The sequence below is a fragment of the Pollicipes pollicipes genome, unplaced genomic scaffold, assembly GCF_011947565.3.
Source record: "Pollicipes pollicipes isolate AB1234 unplaced genomic scaffold, Ppol_2.1 Scaffold_6138;HRSCAF=7277_pilon_pilon_pilon, whole genome shotgun sequence".
Lineage (NCBI taxonomy): Eukaryota > Metazoa > Arthropoda > Thecostraca > Pollicipedomorpha > Pollicipedidae > Pollicipes > Pollicipes pollicipes.
This window is the reverse complement of record NW_023596818.1, coordinates 27,179,426-27,200,765: the sequence shown is the minus strand read 5'-3', so window position 1 is coordinate 27,200,765 and position 21,340 is coordinate 27,179,426. Positions and strand designations below refer to the sequence as shown.

General features: G+C 54.4%; 1 protein-coding gene and 1 long non-coding RNA gene across 2 annotated transcripts; both read left to right on the top strand.

Annotated features, from left to right (window-relative positions):
- The first annotated feature begins 915 nt into the window (after positions 1-915).
- Nup153 (nucleoporin 153) lies at positions 916-16,886 on the top strand. Its single transcript, XM_037228985.1, has 9 exons — positions 916-1,054; positions 8,146-8,350; positions 8,684-8,796; positions 9,073-9,153; positions 9,405-9,542; positions 12,663-12,874; positions 13,409-13,552; positions 13,980-16,708; positions 16,867-16,886. The coding sequence occupies exons 1-9, from the start codon at positions 983-985 to the stop codon at positions 16,884-16,886; spliced, it is 3,714 nt and encodes a 1,237-aa protein (XP_037084880.1). The 5' UTR covers positions 916-982.
- Positions 16,887-17,021: 135 nt separating this feature from the next.
- LOC119105976 (uncharacterized) lies at positions 17,022-18,597 on the top strand. The gene is made up of 3 exons (XR_005095084.1): positions 17,022-17,233; positions 17,485-17,543; positions 17,775-18,597. It is a non-coding gene; the product is annotated as an uncharacterized LOC119105976 (long non-coding RNA).
- The last annotated feature ends 2,743 nt before the right edge of the window (positions 18,598-21,340 follow it).

Below are 21,340 nucleotides of genomic sequence, written 5' to 3'. Positions count from 1 at the left end.
GTGATGGGGGTGTAAGGGTTATGATATTCGACTCTGCACCATCATTGTTAGCGTAACATCATGCCTGTTCGTGGCTGTTTGTGACATGGAATAGTCGCTGCCCTGTCTGGAACCTTTTCGTTGCCCCCCCCCCCTCCCGTTTCACTTTCGTTGCGCTCCATCAAAGCCTTCCCCATACAACACGTGGATAACATAGACGGACCCTAACTTGTCTGCAAGTGGTGCGTGATGTAACAGTCTTCCTGTCTTGTCCCTTTTGTTTTTGTGTTTTGGTACAAAACGTCTCTCTCTGTTTCCATCTAGTTTGGTCTGACTTCTGTCCCTTCATCTCTTATCTTTTATTGCCTCGCTCTGCTCGGTCCGGTCGTTGTTCCTGGCAGGGTAGAACCGGCTGAATAAACAGGACCAGCCCACTAGCTCAGTTCGGTCCGTTCTCGCCTTATCTGACCTTACAGAGGTAATCGGCAATCCCCTCGGTCACTCAGCTCGTGAGTTTTTTTAGTCTTTTCAATAGTTACGCAAGATTCTCGTCTGGAAAGCGACAGCTTCTGAATCCATCAGACCGCTCACACACGCATCAAAAATTTGTATTTTGACGAAATGTCACCCTATCTGGTAGCTTTAATGTTTTGCATAGTTTTCACTTGTTTGCAGCAGAGGCTGCACCAGAATAACCACGCAAAATATTATACTTAAATAATATAATAGGCATCCTTGAAGAGCTCCGATGATTTCTGCGAATTTTGAAATATTTATTTTCCATGGTCATGCCGAACGTTGAAACTCCATAACCTGTCAAAAAAGTTTTTTACAAATGGTCACGCTGTATGGTTCAACCAATTAGAGACCGAATTACAAAATTTCCAGCGCCATCTTTCTCTGCGGGAGTGTAACGTTGGTTGCAAGCGCGGGAGGGCGGTTGGGCGACCCGAAATTAGCCCAGTGGTTGTGTCTTACCATTTTGCTAAAGAAATTGATCGTGATGACGTCCCAGGGCGGAGGAAAGGCGCGGGACAAGCTGTCTCATCGGAACAAGCCATACGAACGCCGACGGGTAGGTGCCAAGATGCCACGCGGTGCGCCAGTTATGTATTCAGGCGTGCTGAATGCATCCGGAAGCGGAGCTCGCGATATTTGAATCATCTGTCAGTATATGATCATTAGCACACACAATAATATAAGCACATCTTTACACTGTCTTACAGCCAGCAGAAGGTAATGATGGTGCGAAGGACCGTGTAGTGCAGGGCAGAAACTGGCAGGTGGTTGTTAGCAATAGTACCATGTCAGCATCTGACGGTGCTAGAAGCTGCTTAATTGATCTTACATAGTCCTGCCATTTATTCGTAACTATAGCGCAAGGTACAGTGTTAAAATGTGGTGTGTCACTTGTTCAGTTTTTCATTGTTTGCTATCAATTTTTGTAGTGTTAATGTGGAGGAATGTCTGACTGAAAGTAATATGATGTGTTTTGATTGAATAGTCACCTTTCAGGGAAAGGTTATTACTATAATGTATTGCATCTTTGCCTTACCCTAAGTAAGTAGGTACAATGACAGGTTGTTGGTTATTATTGCATGCCTTCCTACTAGGGCAGGGGTCATCATATAATTTTCACTTTTGATCTGTATAAGTATTTGTACATTTAGTAATTTCCTGCCATCTGTTTCTGCATCATATCTGGTCTTAAATTGGGTAGTTTTTAATTCTCTCACTTTTGTATCACCTGCTCAACATGGTAATGACAACTAACAGTATCTGAAATATGGTTTTGAGTGGGGAAAAAATTTGCTTGGTGTATGCTTAGACTCAGTGTATTTTTTGAAGCTGTGGAGTGAATAAAAAGTTGTTTATATAAAAAATTGTGTTCCAAAGCTGTGAATCAATTAAGGGTGATGAAAACTGATGCTCAAAATGTTGTGCACCTGTTGCTTAGTTCCTCAGGGCACATGAAAACTAATTTATGATTGAATTATCATGTGAGCCACTGTTATATATAAAGGACCATCTGGTGCATAGTACACCAGCTACCTACCAGCCAAGGTAAAATCATTTTCACATCAGATATTGGCACAGATTGACACCCACCTGGATATTTACTGACCTAGATATATTCAATCTCTGACCAGGGGTAATGTTTCCTTTTCAGTGGGAGGGGTCTCTAGCCCCACCCAGCCCCACCCCACCCCCTACCTTTGAGAAAACATGTGGTCAGATCAGGGAGAGAACATAGTTTGTCATATATATTTGGGTTTAACAATTTTCTCTGCACACCCTAACTCCAAGCTTTGTACAAAACTACACCATCTGGGACATCAGGCTGCTGTGTGGGTGGGTCCTAGAGATCATTGTGGCAGGGTCAGAGGGATTACTTCCTCCTTATGAAGCAAACCAGTTCTGCATATATGGCATGTGCTACATCTAGTCACCAATGTCAAGCCTAATGCAAGGATTATCTCAGTGGGTGACACTGAACTGGCTTCATAGATTGTCTTTATTTACATTCTCAACAAATCCCACCATCACTGATTGACACAGCTCTTGTACCCAGCATGCTATAGCACTGTGCACAGGGCTTTAAATTAACATTGGAGACTCAGAATACTTAAGAAGTGGTGCCGATGGAGGAGCAGTCTTAAACATCAGAGGGGCTCTCATTGATCAGTTTTGATATTACCTTTCTAGGATTTTGATCATTTTCTAGAAGTTATGAATGGTGAAAACCCGGCTGAAATCAAAGTTAAGCTTTGAAAAAACAAATTATTTCAATACAAAACTTATAGGCATCCCCAGAAAAGAGGAAGAAGCTATGCATTAGGTTTACACCCACATGGTTCAGTGGCAACACTGTGGACAGATTTAGAAATAGCAGGCTTTAATCTATTGCTACTTATGTGTTTTCATCCCATTTGCAGGTTCAATTTCTTGGTGGAGAACCTGCCTTTTCTTCAATACTAAGTCCTCCACAGGAGCCAGAGGCTTTAGAGGAATTGATTCTGGGTATCCAAGCAACGGTGTAGGGTAGTGTATTATCATCACAGCATGGGGGGCTAATTCTCCACACAATTTTGTCTTCTCTGTTCCCCCTGAGAGGTCATTGTTGTTTTCAGTGGGAAAGCTCAGAGTTGGGTGCCTGAGCATGTTAGTGTGGTTGATAGATGGTAGGTAGGTTAAACATGTGCTAGCTAGCAGGATTGGACCTAGACACTGAGTACATAGAAAGGGAAGGTTGCAGGTGTGTGTGATTTGCTAAAAGGTTTTGGCTGAAATCTGCAAGCAGCATCCTTCAATTAGTCATGGTAAATGGCACACACACACCGTCAAAGTTTTGGGACAGGCTCGTTACCATCTCATGTTGTACGCAGGGTACCGGTTTTAACATTCTGTCCAGTGTAAGGTTGTGGGGAGGAAAATGTCTTGTGGTCAAAAGCACCAGAATCAGTCAAATATCAGACATGGGCAACTAATGAGGGCTGCAATGTAAAGAGGGTATAAGACCTTTCAGTACTGTTCACAATCCTCCTGTTCTTATGACCTAAGCCTTTCTAGTTTCTGAGCCATGCAGTATACACCCACAAGAATGGGAAAAGGCATATCAGGGAGAATATTTAAAAGTCTCTGGCATTCAGAACATCTTAATAATTCATTCAAATCCTGTCATCCCATGGCCTGTGCAGCAATGGATGAGAAAGGAAATATTGTTAGGGCATTTACATCTGGCAGTTATGAGCATGATCCCCAGATATAACAGCTGCCAGTTGGGTCTCAATTGTTGACCAAGGTATGCTGTTACTGGCATGTGACAAATCAAAACTTCACTGGAAAATATGGTGCACAGTTTTTTATTTGGTGAAAAAACAGATCCACATTCATTTCCAGCCATGATGAAACATAAATCATGTCATTAAGGTTTGTGTTGAACATGCATAGAGTTTGCAAGAGGGATAGCCAAGGGTTTTTTGTGGGAGTTTGATGCATGTTGTTGCCACAAGCCCCTGCCATGCTTTTGCAAAGTTTACAGCATCAATTATCCCAAACATGCAAGTTGGGTTATTGTGATGCTTTTCATGAAATTATTACAGTTCATTCCAATAATTTTGTACATAATGTAGACTTCTTGGTTTGTTTTTAAACTCGCTTGAATCTGGTCAGATATGGTTTATCTTTGAGCTTCATCGGATCTGGTCAGATATTGAGTTCAGCAAGCAGTATGCGATGCACTTTGCCATTATTGTACTGTTAACTGGTCAACAAGAACATAAAAGTTTAACTAGAAAGCTGTTAGAAGTGTTGGATTTTTAAAAAAAAATCCTGGTAGCATAGTACAAATTTTCTATCATGGAGTACAAAAATATCTGAGTGTTGGGGGTTATTACAATTATGCTTAGATGATCATTAAGAGATAACAGTACTATGAGAGGTACACAACAAAAGGGCCACTTTCAATGCAGTAGGTGCGCCCCAAAGCCTGAATCATCATCAAAAGGGCCACTTCTTTGTACATCAGTTCATGTAAAAGCACTTTGAATGAAAGAAAACATCGGTGTTAAACATGGTAAACGGAAACAACGCGGTCCTTTTAGCTCTGTGCTATGAAACACAGGTGCATATATATGGAGTTGCAATTTATGCCAGGCTGTGCATGGTAACCACCGTCCAAAACGGCGGGTGGTTACGCACAGGGCTTTAACACCCTCCGAAATGGAGGATGGCTACGCACCGGGCTGATGCACCCTCCAACATGGAGGGTGGCTACGATACACACAGCCAGAGAAAAATGGTACTCAACAAATTCAAATGAACGCTCCACAGGCGGCCGCCTACTTATGCTCTGCCATGATCACGCTACTCAAGCTCCGCCAGGGTCACGCTACTCACGCTCCATCAGCTAAATGGTTTTAGAAACAGCTAAACATTCATGCCCTCCACCGCCCGACACCACACGAGGCCCGCATGTCTCAACCGAATAATATAGACAGGCAGCACTCCCAACCGGTTAACCGAGCTAGCGCGAGTGCAATGCCTGACAGACCCGTCCAGGCCGGCCAAAAGGGATCAGAGTCAGTCACTCCGCTAACTCCGTTTATGGATTTCGATGCGCTGTAACCCATATCATTGCGAAATATGACAATTTATGTTACAGTTCATTTCTGTTTTTGTCCTAATAAGCCCTTCTCCTTAATTTGCTATGTCAAAGTTATGGGTTCATCTTACTCTGGTGTCCTGGTGTTTTCGCCGGAGTGAGATGGCCGTCTCCGAACAGTTTTTTGGCCATTTATAACGACGTTTTTCGACTTAAAAGTACCTTTTTGTAAAACTTGGAATGCTGGCTTTGATTTCACACCCTTAAGTGACAAATTTAACTTGATTTAAATCCCCAGCTGCCATTACATTTTTGTACTCCGGATATCAGGAAGTGGCCAAAAATCCAACCACATGGCGGCTCTGAATGATTACAGTCCTTCATAATCGTGATGCCCATCTCTATACAACCTCCCTCCAAATGTTAACCAGTCTTTTCAAGGCATGTGCACGAGCAGATTATTTATACTCTTGACAAATCAGTCACGAGGACGCGGAAGTATTAAAATCAATTGGAGAGTTTTGCTTTGTTCAACCTCCAACCTCACATGGGGGGCGGGCGCAAGCCGCTGAATGGTTGAAACGTTTCCGACGCTGAATTGCGAGTGATCCTCTGATTTGCATTGCCATGACACGGTGGTGTTGCATGAGTAGGCGGCCGTCTGTGGTAGGCGCTTGGTTGTGTGGTTTTCTATGACCATGCATTGCATCCGTGGCAATTAATGCGGTGCGTCGTCAGTGGTAGGTTACGTTCAAATTTGGGTTGGTCTGCGTAGGGCGTAGGAAGTGAGAGCTTTGTTAATCTACAGACCGGTGCGATTCTGCTACTCGTTTCTCATTTCCCAGTATTTTTCAAAGGAGGTTTAATTCAACATTCACACATCTCAATTTTCACATTTCCATGCATGATTTATCATATACCTAGGTGGCAACACTGGCGCATGTTACCCTGCACACCAGCAGCCACTTTTCCTCATGCTATGTGCTATGATACAATATGCAAGGTGTCCCTGCAACCTAAATTTCTAAATTTCGTGGGTTAAAATTTGCCCAGTTGGCAATGGGCAATGTGGAAATATTAAACCATCTGCGTGCAGGAATGACAATATTTTCTCTTGCTCTTGCAACCATGGGTGAGCCCTTGTGTCCCTCCTTTTTCACTGGATGGGCTGGTGAGGAATGAACTGGACAGCAGTCAACACAGCATCTAGGCACCTTGGGCCTGCCAAACCAGAAGGGCAGGTCAGAGTGTTCACTCAGGGTCAAAGGGCAATAAATTAGCGGCCAGGAAAATGTTGGAACAGTGGCAGGCCAGAGGGGAAATATCAGGTAACATGAATTGTAGATGTAGATGATGTAGATGTTCTTGACATCCAACTGGGTGAATTTTGGAATGCTTGGCATGTTCCACATGGCTGATCTTAGATGACCATATATAGTATTGTTTTATGGAACTGTAGTGTATCACAGCATGAGGAAATGGCATATCAGTTAAGGAAATTCTTTGACACATATATAAGCTGTAGGTTATTGACCATGAACAATTAAGATGGGATTGACATCAATGTGAGTATAAAAGTTAAGATGTAAAATGTGTTAGGAATGGTGGTCAGATTTTGATGCCTGTAGAACTGTTGAAAACTGCCAAAAACCAAGCTGAGAGGGATGTAAAGGAGCATGATATTTTGTGTCATGCATTATTGGCTTAAAAACAGGGAAAAGGGCCCACCTGGAGGACTAGGTGCCTTAGGGCAATGGCAGTCAGCATGCCCTAATGCCCAAATCATCGCAATTATCCCACCCAAAGGGATCATGAGCATCAGCCATGAGCTCTGCATGTCATGCAGTCATTTGGTGGAATGGACCCAGTAACATTTCTCAGATTTATGTTTTGGAGGCCTCAGGATGTTTTTTGAATGTTTTTGTCAGAATTGCTTCATGCTTTTGGAATTGCAGATTAATCTTAAAATATTTTTTAAGTTGTGGCCAATCCTATCACTTTAAAGGTATAGTCTTAATTTCCTGTTGGCCACTTTGGTTGGCTGTTTTTGGTATAGCATACATTTGTACTGGATTATGTGAATATGCTAGTGGCAGGAGGGCATGTTGTATTTTAAATCAAATCAATTCTGAAAATAAGGTTGTTTGTCATCTCTCTGAACTGGAACAGTTGAAAATCTGCTCATTTTCCAGCTGCATCTTTCCCCATATTCCTATGCATTCATGTGTATCTTAGTCTCACCATCTCATGTGAAGTGTGTATGGAGTCCGTTTTTTCAGGGCATAGTAATTCATGTAAGGTCTCATCTGATTTTCTGTGGGACTACCCCACGAGTCATGGTTACAGCAATGTGTAATATGTTCTGATGGATCATATTTATCAATTTGACCTCTGGTGGCCTCATGTGTGGCCTCAAGACCAAACTTCTTCTGATGGCTGTAATCAGTCAGTATTTTGGTTGGTGCTACCCTCATTTTTGCATATTTAGTGGTTTTCATGATTAATGTTTTGAGGTAACATTAATGAATGTCGGAATTAAGGACACCAGTTCTATGTTTGTTTTTTTGTGTTTTGATTCAGCCCCAGAGACATTGATATTCTAGGATTAACCAGTAAACATTTATAATCCTCACCTGTAGTTCGGGTAGTTTGTTATTTATGCTTGACCAATGGTGGTTTCGATCATTAGAAGTGGGTGTTGGCAACAACTCGTAAACGCGGCAATTTTCCGCGGTAGCTTGAAGTCCTGAATTTATAACGCTGACTGTTGGGAACATATTGAAATATTGGTAGCCTGTGGCGGGGTCTTATTCAAGATATAGGTGTCGAATATTGTCAGTGCGGCAGCTGGAAGATTCCTTCTTCCCGGCTTCCTGAAACTGGAAAGTGTGAATGATTTAATTCACAGCAGAAGTGTGAGATTGTCCACTCCTACCATTGCTCGTGATGTTTATTTATTTTCTGTCTGGGGAACTGCCATCAGCTGTCCCAGACGTGATGGTGCGTTGTTACATGCTTGCATCCTTGAGAGCTGCGGTCACCCGTCCTCTGCATGTACGCAGAGTCTGCTTGGGCGCCTGACGGGTACGGTGAGCCGTCTGCTGCCCGAGGCCTGGGTGCCAGCCTGGCTGCAGGAGGAGGAGCAGCAGCAGGAGCTGGAGGCGCGGCCGCCGCCGCCCGAGCTGCGGCCCGGTCCCTCTAGCGCGGCCACGCGACGGAACCACCTGAACGCGGCCGCGCCGCCGTGGTCACAGGTGCCGCCACCAGGTGAGCTGACCCCCAACTGGGCCGTTGCGTCGGTCTGCGTGAGAGGACCGCACCCTTGGCCGCCTGTGTGTGGCGGTGGCGGCGACGGGAGAACGGCTACGTCGTCCTCGCGGATTAAATCCGGCACGAAACATGGCTGTTTCGGTCGGGATGGGTCGGGATCACGAGACACGCTATTTTCTTTGTGGGTCTGCCAAGACGGTGTCGTCATGTTTTATCGGGGCGCCGCGAATGGAAGCCAAACACTGGGCCGCTGTTTAGACGTGCAGGGCCTCCGCAGCTGGCAGTGCCGGACGCCGCTCGTTTTAGCGTCTGCCGTCTGGCCCGTTGCAGTGAGCGGCATCCAGCCGGGTGAGGACGAAGACGGACGCCTGATGGCGGACACCGGCGGCGGCGGCGGCGGCTCGGCGCTCGTCTCGCATGCGGTCTGGTCCCGCACGGCCACCGCCGACGGCGGCGCGCTGGCGGCGACGCCGCTCGCCTGGCCTCGCGCGGCCGCCGCCGACGGCGGCGCGCGGGCCGGCCCGTCCGCCTGGCCGCGGGCCGCGCCGGAGCCGGCGCCGGCCGGCCTCGACCGGCCTCAGCCGGCGCGTGGCCTCAACGAGAGTCTGGCGCGCAAGCGGCGCCGCCTGCAGCAGCAGCAGCCGCCCGACGATGACTCGGAGCTGAGCGACGACGGCGCGCCGGCCGCCGCGCCGACGCCGACCCCGGGCCCGGCGACGCCCGGCCGGCCGCAGCCGGCAGCGCTCAGCAGCAAGCGGCCCCGCTTCCGACCGGCCGCGCTCAGCGCCTCCCTGTCGCAGGTGCGTCAGGACAGCCGCAGAGCAGAGCCGCACGCTGCCAGCCCGGTCACACGCCGTTCCCACCGCTGTGTATGCTGCGTTGTGGCGATGCGTTCGTATGTTTCGGCATTGTTCGCAGTTTCCGACAGTTGACACGATGGGCACTCGCTGTTGACCGGTGGGCATGTGACACGGATCCACTGTCGTACCGTGCTGGGCCACGAACCGAGCGCTCGTGTCGTGTCGGCGCCGCTAACGTGCTCGCTCGGCAGGACGACGCGGCCAACTCGTCGCTGAACCGGAGTGGCGCGGCCGTCTCGCCGTTCTACCCAGGCCCGACGGTGTACGGCGGTGCGGCCAACCATCGGCGGCTGCGCGTGCCGCCGCCCACCTCAGTCGGCCCCTACCAGGTACGACGGGCCAGCCGACCGCCATCGACGGCGCCGAGCGTCGGACGGGCCGCCCCGCCACGCGGAACAGCTGCGGTTCATTGAACTTCAGACGGCGCGCCATTTTTCTTTGATGGACGTAATCACTTCCAAACCGAAGGCGTGCTCAATTCAAAACACTGGTACCGTGTTGGTACTAGTAAGCAAAGCAGCTGCGCTCTGAAGTCAGCGATGACCTCTTGTTCCGTACTGAGGGCAGCCAACAGTCCCGTCCTTGCGGCGGTCCTCAGCGCTGGGGGTCATCGCAATCCCGCTCTTACGGCCGTCCCCAGCGCTGATGGCGGCCAACAGTTCTGTCGTTACGGTTGCCCTCAGCGCTGAGGGCCACCGCAGTCCTGCCCTTACGGTAGTCCGTAGCGCTGATGACGGGCCAACAGTCCCGTCCTTGCAGTGGTCCCCAGCGCCGAGTGTTGCCGCAGTCCCGCTCTAACGGCTGTCCCCAGCGCCGAGGGCCGCCGCAGCTTTGTATTTCGACTGTTGTCTCCCGCGGCGTGAATGAGGCGAGAGCAGACATATCACAACACGGCCGTGCCAGCTGGCCGCTGGGGTGCGCGACGCTGCCGGCTGCCGGGCGGTGACCGGCGGCGGCTCGGCGCGTCCTGCCCAAGCGACAGGTCACCGCTTTTGCACTTGATGTGGCGCGCCCATCCGGCCCTCCCGGCCCGGCGAGGACACGTGACGCGAGGAACAGGCGGCCAGCTTTAGCACGTGGAACGGACAGCTGGCCAAGACACTCAACGCTGTCGGTGAAGCAGACCTTACGAGACATGTCACGGGAACAGGGGTGAACAGGCCTCACAACGCGAGCTGTATTAACTAAAAAATGGGTGTGGCAGTGTGATGGCTACAGTGGGGGTCAGGCGGGGTGGGGCGGGCGTGGAGGGGAGGGCACCCGTCTCACACAATAGGAGCCTGATTTGACTTCCAAATTATCTGCCGAAATCTGCGCCGTGTAACCCGCTGCTCCTGAAGTTCAAACAGGTGGGGCTGTTCGCCGGCGAACTGTGCGGTGCTGTGAGCGTGAGCTCTTCCCTACCCTGATTAAGCTAATGGGGCCGCCAGTGCCGTGCCCCGTGCCGCCGGTGGCGTGCGGTCCTGCTGGTCCCGGACATTCCGGGACTGGGCCGGCGGCCGGCTGCTCCAGCACCATCACAGACTGCCGGCCCGCTGTGACGTCACCGCTGGGTGGCGCACGAGAGACGCTCCGCACTTCGGCTTAAGCGCGGTGTCAACTTACATTTGTGGTCTCTTTCTTAGCGTGTTGGAAGCATAAAACGGATGCATAACCTACTATTGTCAACATACATGGGAAGATTTATTTTCCGCTACGTATATGCTACGTCACGCCGCTATGCGATTCACGATTGCAAATTAAAAAGTTTTGGTATTTTTCCCCAGTATCGGCAGTGAAGGGAGAATTGGTAGTATCTGGTGTTTCAGCAATGGGGTTTAGAAACGACACAACTGTTTCATTCTCCTAGATTAAAGGACCGTAGGTATCTACCATTGGGCAGCCTCGTGCGTGGATTGTGATTTTGACGCAGCCGGTAATCGAGCAGGAAACAATGGGCGCGGTCTATTTCGGCAGTTGGCTTGTCCAAGAGGGGTACGCACATGAAGTATCATAATGAGGTTAGATGGTTGTTTTAGTTTTTAGAGGATTTATTAGATAAGCGTCGTCTTATGTTGTGAACTGGATGCCTTTGAAACTGCCCAGAGGCAAGTGTCGGTATGCTGGCCCTGACTTGGAGTTCGAGACAATGTTGGGCAATGTGCTCATGCCGTGATGTTCTTGAAACCATAAGCGATTTAGGCTCCTGCGATGTGTTAGGATGCGTAAATTATTGGCCAATGATTGTGATTTGATAAGCAGTGTGGCGAAGCCTTGATTTAATGGGCGCCATATGACCAACGTAGTCGGTGCGCTCCAAAGCCCAAATCACCACCACCACCTTGATTTGATCTTCATGAAAAATTGCATTACCAACAGGCGACAGCTGTGTCAAATATGTCAGCACCCACTGGCTCACAGTAACAGCACATTTTTCAGTGAAAATTGAAAAATAGCGTAAATTTAAGATACCCGATGAACAAAATTTGCCGCTGAGATTGTAAGAAGTCCTTGATTTGGAGGCGGACGAACACGGATTCATTTGGTAGATTTTGCTGGTGAGTAAGACGACCGGATTGGAGTGAGAAATCTGGGAAAAGCTGGTTGGCGGGCGGGTTGAATTTGGACTAGCAGGATTGGACTGCGCCGGATCATGAAAATTCTATATTTTTAAGGGAAAGCGATGCACGTGGGACAACAGCCCTCAGCAGATTCAGCGGTCATGACGACGGCGGTTGCAACAACTGCTGTTTTTGCGGTCTCCGGATACACCCTGGGGTTACCAAGAAAGGAAAAAGTGTAGTGCTGTTACGAAAGGGCGACAGCGTAATTTGGATTTGAAAATAATGACACCATATCTCCGTATATTATTGATGGTGCTGCAAGGTTACCACCCAGTGCTATTATTTTGACGTAACTGGTCCTGAGGTTTCACCTGAGTATGTTTTCGAAATGCGTCTGGAAGGTGGTATACTCCCTTTAACTTGAAGTAATGCGCACCTTTAGCCTGCGTTTGTCGTTTCTGGCCAATGAAGCGACTTAAAAAGGAGGAAGCATGCATATTATAAAACGCGGGACGGTATGTTATGCATGTGTGCATGTGTGACATGTTAGCTGTGTAGAGAAAATTTGGGACGGGGGGATGTAATTCATCTTGAGGATTTGGACATAGGACGGGCTTTCCAAATTGGACTACAATTTTCTAGGGTTGGAGTCGTGATTGTGAGGGAATTACCTTTGTTTTCAAGGTTCGAGGATCCACGCAACAGATCCTCCGAATCCATATTCGAACACATAGTTTCATGTCGTGTTTAATTACTGCTCTTGTTAGTGACTAGTGTCGTTTCCGTGGCTGCAGTGGGGCCGTTGACACCAAAACCCCCATCATCACGGCGTAGGCTGGTCCGCGGCTGGTGGTATGCCGTCATCGCCGGGCCGTGCCGCTGACCACGCCGCCCTCCACCGCGCAGGTGCGTCCACGCGCCGTGCCCGTGCGCGCCGCCGATGGCGACGACGAGCTGACCATGTCGACGACGGCGCGGCGCATCCTGTCCGTGCTGGAGGGCATGTCGACGCCGGTGACGGACGCCCGCCGCGCGCCGCCGGCGGCCGGCCCCCAGCTGCTGGACGCCAGCTTCGGCAGCCAGCGACGCGCCGGCCTGTACGGGGCGCACGGCGCCAGGTACGCTGCACACAGCCCGCCCGGCTGACGACGGCGCGCGAACTTGACGGCCGACACTGACACGCCGCTGACTGGTGTGGCACGGTGGTACACGGGCCGCCGGCAGAAACGGCCGGCGATTATTGTGGCTCACTGGTATGTGCCGTAAACTGTCCTAGCGGGTTTATGGCGAGTGTGATGTTTAGGTCCTATTTTTGTGTGTGTCATGTTGTTTGTGATGTCGTTTCGAGTCGTCTTTGTTGACGCGTTGCGGTTACTACTATGTCATAGATTCGGTTGCTTGGTGGCCAAGCAGTCGATGTGCCTTCATGCGAGGTCATCAGCATTTAGCCGCTGTTTTGTCTCGCTGTTTCGTGTGGTCCGTGGAGGACTACCCGCTGTGTCATGTTGGCTCCGCGTTAGCGGGAGACCCGCGCCGCGCCGCTGCCGTTCCGTTGGCGCCATCTGTCGGTGGGTCGCGCGCGTCGGAGGCCGGCCGCCGGTCGCCGTGCCGCTCGCCGATGTCTGACGGCGCGCGCGCGCCCGTCGCCGCAGGCTGGGCCGACCCCGTCCGGACAACCCGCCCGTGCACCGGGTGGTGTCGCCGGCCCGTGTGACGGTGGAGCCGAACCGGCGGCGCCCGTCGCCCGGCGCCGTCCCGGCCGCCGCGCAGCACGCCACGGAGGACGCGGCCGCCAGGTGGGACCACCGATGGCTAGCGGCGGCCCGGCACCCGCTCTCTGACAGACGAGCCATTCGCACCGTCGCTATGCTTGCTGGACGCGAGCTCTTTCCGCTAGGGATCTGATGTCAGCAGTGCGTTTCAGTGGCGGGTTTCAACTTTTCGCATTCCTCGTCTTTTCGTGTTAATTGGAAACGCACGTGCACTTCTATTCCAGTCACCTATCTTCCGTCTTGAAAATGTTTCCTGGATGCAGTGCATGCTGTCGGTATAAATGCCCAGTTCTGGTGCCGTGCGTACCCTGTGAGAAAATCAGGCCTCTGCCTCGATTCATATCTATATTCGGCTTTCGTTACTTCATGTTGAAGTAGTTTGATGTCTTATTACCGCCAATCGACCTGCGGCTGTGCACCATCCGAGTGACACGGCCCTCTTATGCTGCAGACGGGTGACGTTCTCTAGTCAGCCGACGCCGGTGGCGGCGCCCGCGCAGGGCGGCAAGATGCGACGTCAGAAGGAGTCGCGCCATTACTCGTCGCGTCCGGGTGCCGACCCGGGCGAGCTGCCGCCGTCGCCGGTGGCGCTGCCCGACGTCAGCTTACCTTTCACTAGCCTGCGGCCCTTCAGCCTGTCCACGTCCACGCCCAAACCGCCGCCGGCCGAGCCCGCTAAACGGCCGGCCGCTGCCGCCGCCGCCGCCGTCTCCACCGACTTCATCTTCAGCAGTCCGCGGCCGGTGTGCCCGCCCGGCGCCGGCCTCGTGAACGGCCTGGCCGACGGCGCCGACGACCTGACGTTCGCGTTCAGCGTGCCGGCAGCCTTGGACGCGCCGGGGCAGGTGCTGACCCCGACCGCCACCCCGACCCTGGCCGGCGCCGGCTCCTGGGGCGACAAGTTCCGCGCCGCGCCCGGCGCCTGGGAGTGCGCCGTATGCATGCTCCAGAACAAGGCCGGCGCCGACCGATGTATCGCCTGTCAGGCGGCCAGGACCGGCGGTGCCGGTACCACGACGGACCCGCCCGCCGCCACCGCCGCGCCGAGTCCGCCCGCCGCCGCCGCCGCCAGCTCTTGGGGTGACAAGTTCAAGCCGGCCGCCGGCGCGTGGACCTGTGATGTCTGTATGATCACCAACAAGCCGGACGCGACCAAGTGCGTGGCGTGTCAGACGCCAAACGCAGCGGCTGCCAAGCCGAGTGTAGCCAGCGCGCCGGCGCCCGAGACGTCCTCGGCGGCGCCGGCGGCCTCTTGGGGCGACAAGTTCAAGCCCGTCCCCGGCGAATGGACGTGCGACACGTGCATGCTGAAAAATAACCCGGACTCGGCCAACTGTGTCGCCTGCGAAACTCCGAACTCCAAGGCCGCTCTGTCCAGTTCAGCCGCGGCCCCAGCACCGGCGGCGACGACCATCACGCCGGCGTCGTCTTGGGGCGACAAGTTCAAACCGGTCGCCGGCGAGTGGACGTGCGACACATGCATGGTGACGAACAAGCCGGACTCCTCGAAGTGCGTCGCGTGCCAGACGCCGAACCCTAAGGCGGCGTCGGCCAACGCGAGCCCCGCCGCCGCGTCCAAGCCAGCGCAGGAGACGTGGGAATGCACGACATGTCTGGTGCGCAACAAGCCAGCCGTCTCGAAGTGCGCGGCCTGCGACTCTCCCCGGCCGGAGGCCCGCGCCCAGAACAGCGAACCGTATCAGTTCAAGTCGGCGCAACCACCGGCCGCCGGCGCCTTCGTGTTCGGATTCGGCGACAGCCAGAAGGCGCCGACGACCAAATCGACGCCCTCGTCGGAAAGCGACGGCTTCAGGTTCGGGGTGACCCCGCCTGCCGCGCCTGCCTCTGCCGGCTTCTCGTTCGGGTTCGGCGCGCCGGCCAGCACCGGCGGCCAGGAGAGCGCCGAGGACGCGGCCCCGGCAGCCCGGCCGACACCCGCCGTCAACTTCAACGCCGGCTCTCCGGGCTCGCCCCGGCCCCTCAAGCGCAGGTCGGCGGCCGCGGACAGGCCGGCCGATAAGGCGGCGCCCGAACTGAATACCGGCAGCATCATGGACGTGCTGGGCAAGAGCTCCCCGGGTGTGGGCGGGGACAAGGCGCCAACGCCGAGCACCGTCGCCGCGGAGGAACCCAAGATCAACAAAGTGCCGTCGGTGTCGCCGGCGAACGGCGTGTTCAGTTTTGGCGCGACCTCAGCCGCCAAGGATTCTGGCGCGGCGACGACGTTCGCATTCGGCGCTGGATCGCAGGGGAGTAGCGGCGGCTCCGCGCCGACGCCGGGTTTCAGCTTCGGCAGCGGCACGTCGTCGGCCGATAAGTCATCGTCGGGGGCGCCGCCGGCGTCTGACAAGAGTGCGCCGGCATTCATGTTCGGTGCGAAAGCGTCGGAAACCGCCGAGAAGCCGTCGGGTGGGTTCTCGTTCGGAGCGAAGACGTCTGTGGCGTCGGACAATGTCGCGGAAGGATCGCCATTCGGTGCGAAGACGGCTGCAGGAGCAGACAAGTCAGCCGCGGGATTCTCTTTCGGTGCTAAACCCGCTGAGACCTGCGCCAATGTCGCTGATGGGGTGCCCGGCGGTATGAAGCCGTCAGCAAGCGTAGACCAAAATTCCGGAGGGTTTGTGTTGGGAGCAAAAGTGTCTGATAGCTCAGTTAAACACACCGACATCTTTTCTGCGAGCGCGAACCCTTCCGCGACCGTTGAAAAGCCTACTGGATCATTTTCGTTCGGAGCGAAGGCCCCTGAAGGCTCGGAAAAACCCCCTGGTCTGTTGTCGTTCGGCGACGCGTCGGGAAAATCAGGCAACCCGGCGGCGACGTTCTCCTTCGGCAGTTCTTCCACACCGGCCGCGAAGCCGGCCAAAGGTTTCTCCTTCGGCGGCGGCACAACGGCGGCGAGCACAGCTGCTGCGCCCTCCGGCGGCTTCGCGTTCAGCACCGCGGCCGCCGGCGCCGCCAGCTCCGCGGGATTCCCGGCGGCGCCGCCGTCTGTGCCAGCCGGCGGCTTCGCGTTCGGCGCGGCGACCACTAACAAGACAGAGTCGAGCGCTCTGTTCACGTTCGGTGCCACCAGCGTGAACGGGCCCTCGGCTAAGAAGGCGGCCACTGCAGACGGCGCGCCGGCGTCGGCCGTGTTTCAGTTCGGCTCCGGCCCGGCCGCCGCCGGCACCGCCGCCGCCAGCCCGTTCGCCTCTGGCGGCGCCGCGCCGGCGGCCGCTCCCGCCGCGCCGTTCGTTTTCGGCGCCAAGGCGCCGGCCGAACCGGGGACGTTCTCATTTGGCGCTCCGGCGGCTGCAGCCACCACGTCGGCGCCGGGCGTGTTCACTTTCGGCACGCAGCCGGCGACGGCCGCCAATAAGGCGTCGGGAGCGTTCGCGTTCGGGGCGCCGTCGGCGGCTCCCGTCCACGTCCGGCGTGTTCGCGTTCGGCGCGGGTTCGACCGCTCCGGCGGCGGCGGCGGCGGCGGCGGCGGGCCCGTTCAGTTCAGCGCCGACCCCGGCGGCGACGGTGGCAGCCCCGCCATTCGGCAGCGCGCCCGCGTTCGGTCAGGCGGCGGCGCCGGTGGCGCCGTCGGCCGGCTTCGCGTTTGGCGCCGGAGCGGGCGCCGCCCCGGTCTTCAACTTCGGCAGCGGACAGCAACAGCCGCCGCAGCAGGAGGCGTCGGCCGCCGCGTCCGCTACACCTGGCGTCTTCCGCTTCGGAACGGTGAGCAGCTGCGTCGGAGACCGGTTCATCCCCGCCTGCGGCTCTGGTCGTGCTTTGTGGTTGGTGTTATTCAGATTTATTTTATTTTTCGGTAGCCCGTCGTATGGGCGCCATGTGACCATTGAAGTCGGTGCGTCCAAAGCCGAAATCAACGTCATCATGATGTTGTCCAAAGAATGCCATCGACATTATGGAGGCCGTATGGCAGCAGTGTCACTGTGGCGTGCTGACCATGTGTCTTCCGTCGACAGCCGTCAGCTGCGCCTGCCGGGCCAGCTGCGCCGGCATTCGGAGCGACGAACCCCGCACAGTGAGTCAACTTTTCTGTTGTGGGCTGTGTGTGCTGGCAACGGGATGTGTGCGTGGTGATCATTTGCCTTTCGAACGCCACCATATTACCCCACTTCACTGTGATATTTTATGATCACTTGGTACGCATGTTTGTGTTTTGTTCTGTTGGTCATGCCGTTGTCCCTTGTACTCAGTAACCGGGCAGTAGAGCGTTGGCCGTGCGGTCTCTCAGCGCACCCTCTGTCCCCAGGGCGGCCAACCCATTCGTGGTGTCGGGTACCGGCGTCCCGGCCGGCCGGCGGATCCGGACTGCCAAGCGGCGCACGAAAAAGTGATGCCGCGGCGGGGCTGGCCGTGCGATTGCGTGTGAGTGAGAGTGGAGCGAGCGAGCGAGCGAGCGAGCGAGCCGGACGGCCGATCGGACCGGGCCGCGGCAGAGAGGGCCGCGCCGGCGCCACGCGTACAAATACCAGTCATTCCGCGCGCGCGCCGCCGTGCGGGCCACCAGTGCCGGACGGACGCCCGGCCGGCCGGCGTCCGGGGGGCGCTGACTACACCAAGGGCCTGGCGACGCAGTCTCCCCGCAATCGTTCACGCGCATTTGTCGCCGAGCTTGTTTAGCCCCCTCCCGTTAATGAGAGCAGCTTCTGAACTGCCACGCCATCTGTGATAAGGTTCTGTGATCTGCCAGGCCCTTGGGTTTTAGCGTGACAAGTGAGCTGGTGTGCGTGCCGAGGACGTGCTGTCCGTGGGAGGCCTCTGCCGATGTCTCTTGCGTGCGCAGCGTATTGTAATCTTCCGACGAGCCCGCCGTGCGGTGCTGGAGCGACTGGGTTGCGCTGTCTCCGTGTCAAATTGAACTGCTGGGATTACGCGATTAATACCGTTTTCAGTGTGAAATTGTGTACGAATGTGATGACTCGGACTGCTCCCATTGTATTTTTATGTCTGTTCAACCAGTTCAAACTTGTACGTATCGCAACGACGGTGTTAAGATGATTGTTTTGTCGCCAGTTACTGGGTGAGACTATTCAGACAAATAAATTGAGACTGAGACTGACAAAGATTTTGAAGCTCGGTTTTTTCCGTGATCGGCTTAAGCATCCCCAGTCGCATGAGTTCTTTCGCCTTGCTTGACCGCGAAGGAAGACCGCCCTCCTGTAAGGCCGCCTTGTTTGCCTTCTTATGCTAATGACGCCTTGGTTATCTCTAGGAAAGCACAGGTTTTGCTTTCGATGTGGCCGTGCGTATTCAGAGGCTTCGCGGTCCCACGTAAGCGGCGTCACGTCGTTACCTTCTCCGAAAGTTGTTTTGTTTTTGTAGTTGTAGTTGACAAAGCCCGCATTTTATCTGGCTTGTCAGGCTGTGTTCAGTCTTAATTTGGCCCCGGTCGGGGTCGCCGTGCATGCGGCCATCCACGAGTCGAGCATGTCGGCCAAATGTGGACCTAGGGTCATGTGGACATGTGACCGTGTAGGTATGTGACCACGTGGGCCAGCACGCGCGAAGTATGAAAGTCGAAGCGTATTTGGCCCGTCGGTGGACATTGGGGCCCCGTATTGAAAGTTTAGGGGAGTCCAGATGGCTCGAGATGCGCAGCAGCCTTCTGCAAGTCGCATGGCTCGTACTAATAACGCATTGAGGAACATTGAGGAACGCATGCAGGATTTGATGTCAGAACGCTGGCTTTCGTAATCGGCACGTTGGCATTGTCGAGATGCCAATGTTCGGCCAATGGCAATAACGATGGAAGTAATCAACTGTGAATTTAGGTCAGGGCCCTGGATCTCAGCGGAATCCGTGGACTCCTAAATCTACCTGAACCTCTATATCGACCAATCCTCCAGTGTCTCCAGGGTCACGCCACTCGGACCGGGCTGACCGGACAGACGTATTTCGTACCTCAACACGCATGCATGCTTGTGAGATTCTGTGTGCCAGGCGCTGAGCGCCAGACCCGTGCTTGATCCGACTTGGGCAGGATCAGGCGCCAGACTCGTGCTTGATCCCACTTGGGCAGATCAGGCGCCAGACTCGTGATTGATCCGACTTGGGCAAGATCAGGCGCCAGACTCGTGCTTGATCCGACTTGGGCAGGATCAGGCACCAGACTCGTGCTTGATCCGACTTGGGCAGGATCAGGCGCCAGACTCGTGCTTGATCAGACTTGGGCAAGATCAGGCGCCAGACTCGTGCTTGATCCGACTTGGGCAGGATCAGGCGCCAGACTCGTGCTTGATCAGACTTGGGCAAGATCAGGTGCCAGACTCGTGCTTGATCCGACTTGGGCAGGAGCAGGCGCCAGACTCGTGCTTGATCAGACTTGGGCAGGATCAAGCGCCAGACTCATGCTCGATCAGACTTGGGCAGGATCAGGCCCCAGACTCGTGCTCGATCCGACTTGGGCAGAATCAGGCGCCAGACTTATGCTCAATTCGACTTGGGCAGGATCAGGCACCAGACTCATGCTCGATCCAACTTGGGCAGGATCAGGCGCGATTGAGTCCGATTTCGATTCGATTCCGAATCCGAGGCAAAACGAATGGGCCCGAATCCGAATAAAGTTCAAATCAACTTGGAAGTTGGATTTGAATCCGAATTGCTGACGAAGTTGATCCTTTTTAAAATTTGATTCCGAATCCGTGCCCTGTTTTATTGCTGAAAACAAGGTAGGTGTCAAGTTATCATGCAGGCACATATGCAAATGGAACCCGTGAGGGAGGATAGATGTGCTTCCACGGATAGGGCCGTGCTCCGACTGATTGCGGTGGACGGAACAACACAGCACGGTTAGCGAGAACCAAAATGAAGCAATGTCTTGGTATCCACGATTGGTACGCAGTAGTGAAGCACGCAAATGAACAAGTTAGCTAGTGGACCAGTTAACGATATGGACAATATGAACAAGTTAACCTGTTTTCCAAATTCGATATATTGTGGTCTCGGCACCCACCGACCCTCCATCCTTACTCCTGCATCAGCATCAACTGGGCAAATAATTCATAAATTCCGCAGTGCAATTTACGTTCAAGTACTTACTGGGTAGCAACCTTGCAGGGTCACGCCACCGCGCAATCACCCCCAGAGCTTGTCGTTGAACTATCCTGGAACCAGTTACTTTCAAGCGGAATCAGACCCATCCTGCTTCGGTCGCAAACTGTGGATCGATTCTGAATCTGGTCCAGCCGAGCAGCCAATGGGGCCAAATCCGCCTGGCCAAAGCGGAAATCGGTCATCGGATCGGATTCCGCTGGAGTTCAGCACAAGTCCGCGTGGTAAACAGACCCCGACTTCTGCACACGCCGCGCCGCCGTCCTCTGCCGCTTCCCAAGCCGCGCCTCGGCCCGATGTGACTTCAGGCTGCGGCCCTACGAGGGCTCCCGAGCCTCGTGTCGACTCGATATGTGGCTGAATACCAAAGCCCTTCGAGCACTCCCGGGTCGCGTCTCGACCCGAGGTGAGTGATTGAAGATTAAGGCCCAGCGAGCGCTACCGAGCCGCGTCTCGGCCCGATGTGTGACTTCGGACCAGGCCTCTACGAGCGTTCCCGAGCCGTGTCTCGGCCCGATGTGTGACTTCGGACCAGGCCCCTACGAGCGCTCCCGAGCCGCGTCTCGGCCCGATGTGTGACTTCGGACCAGGCCCCTACAAGCGCTCCCAGTATGGAGCGCTGTGCGTTGCCTCCCGCGCCTGCCCCCTGCCCGGACGCGGACGCTACGGCGGAACACCAGCGTTCGCGGCGCGGACACTCAGTGTGATCATCCGCCAGGGTTCCGTGTGATCGTCCGCCAAGGTTCCGTGTGATCATCCTCCATG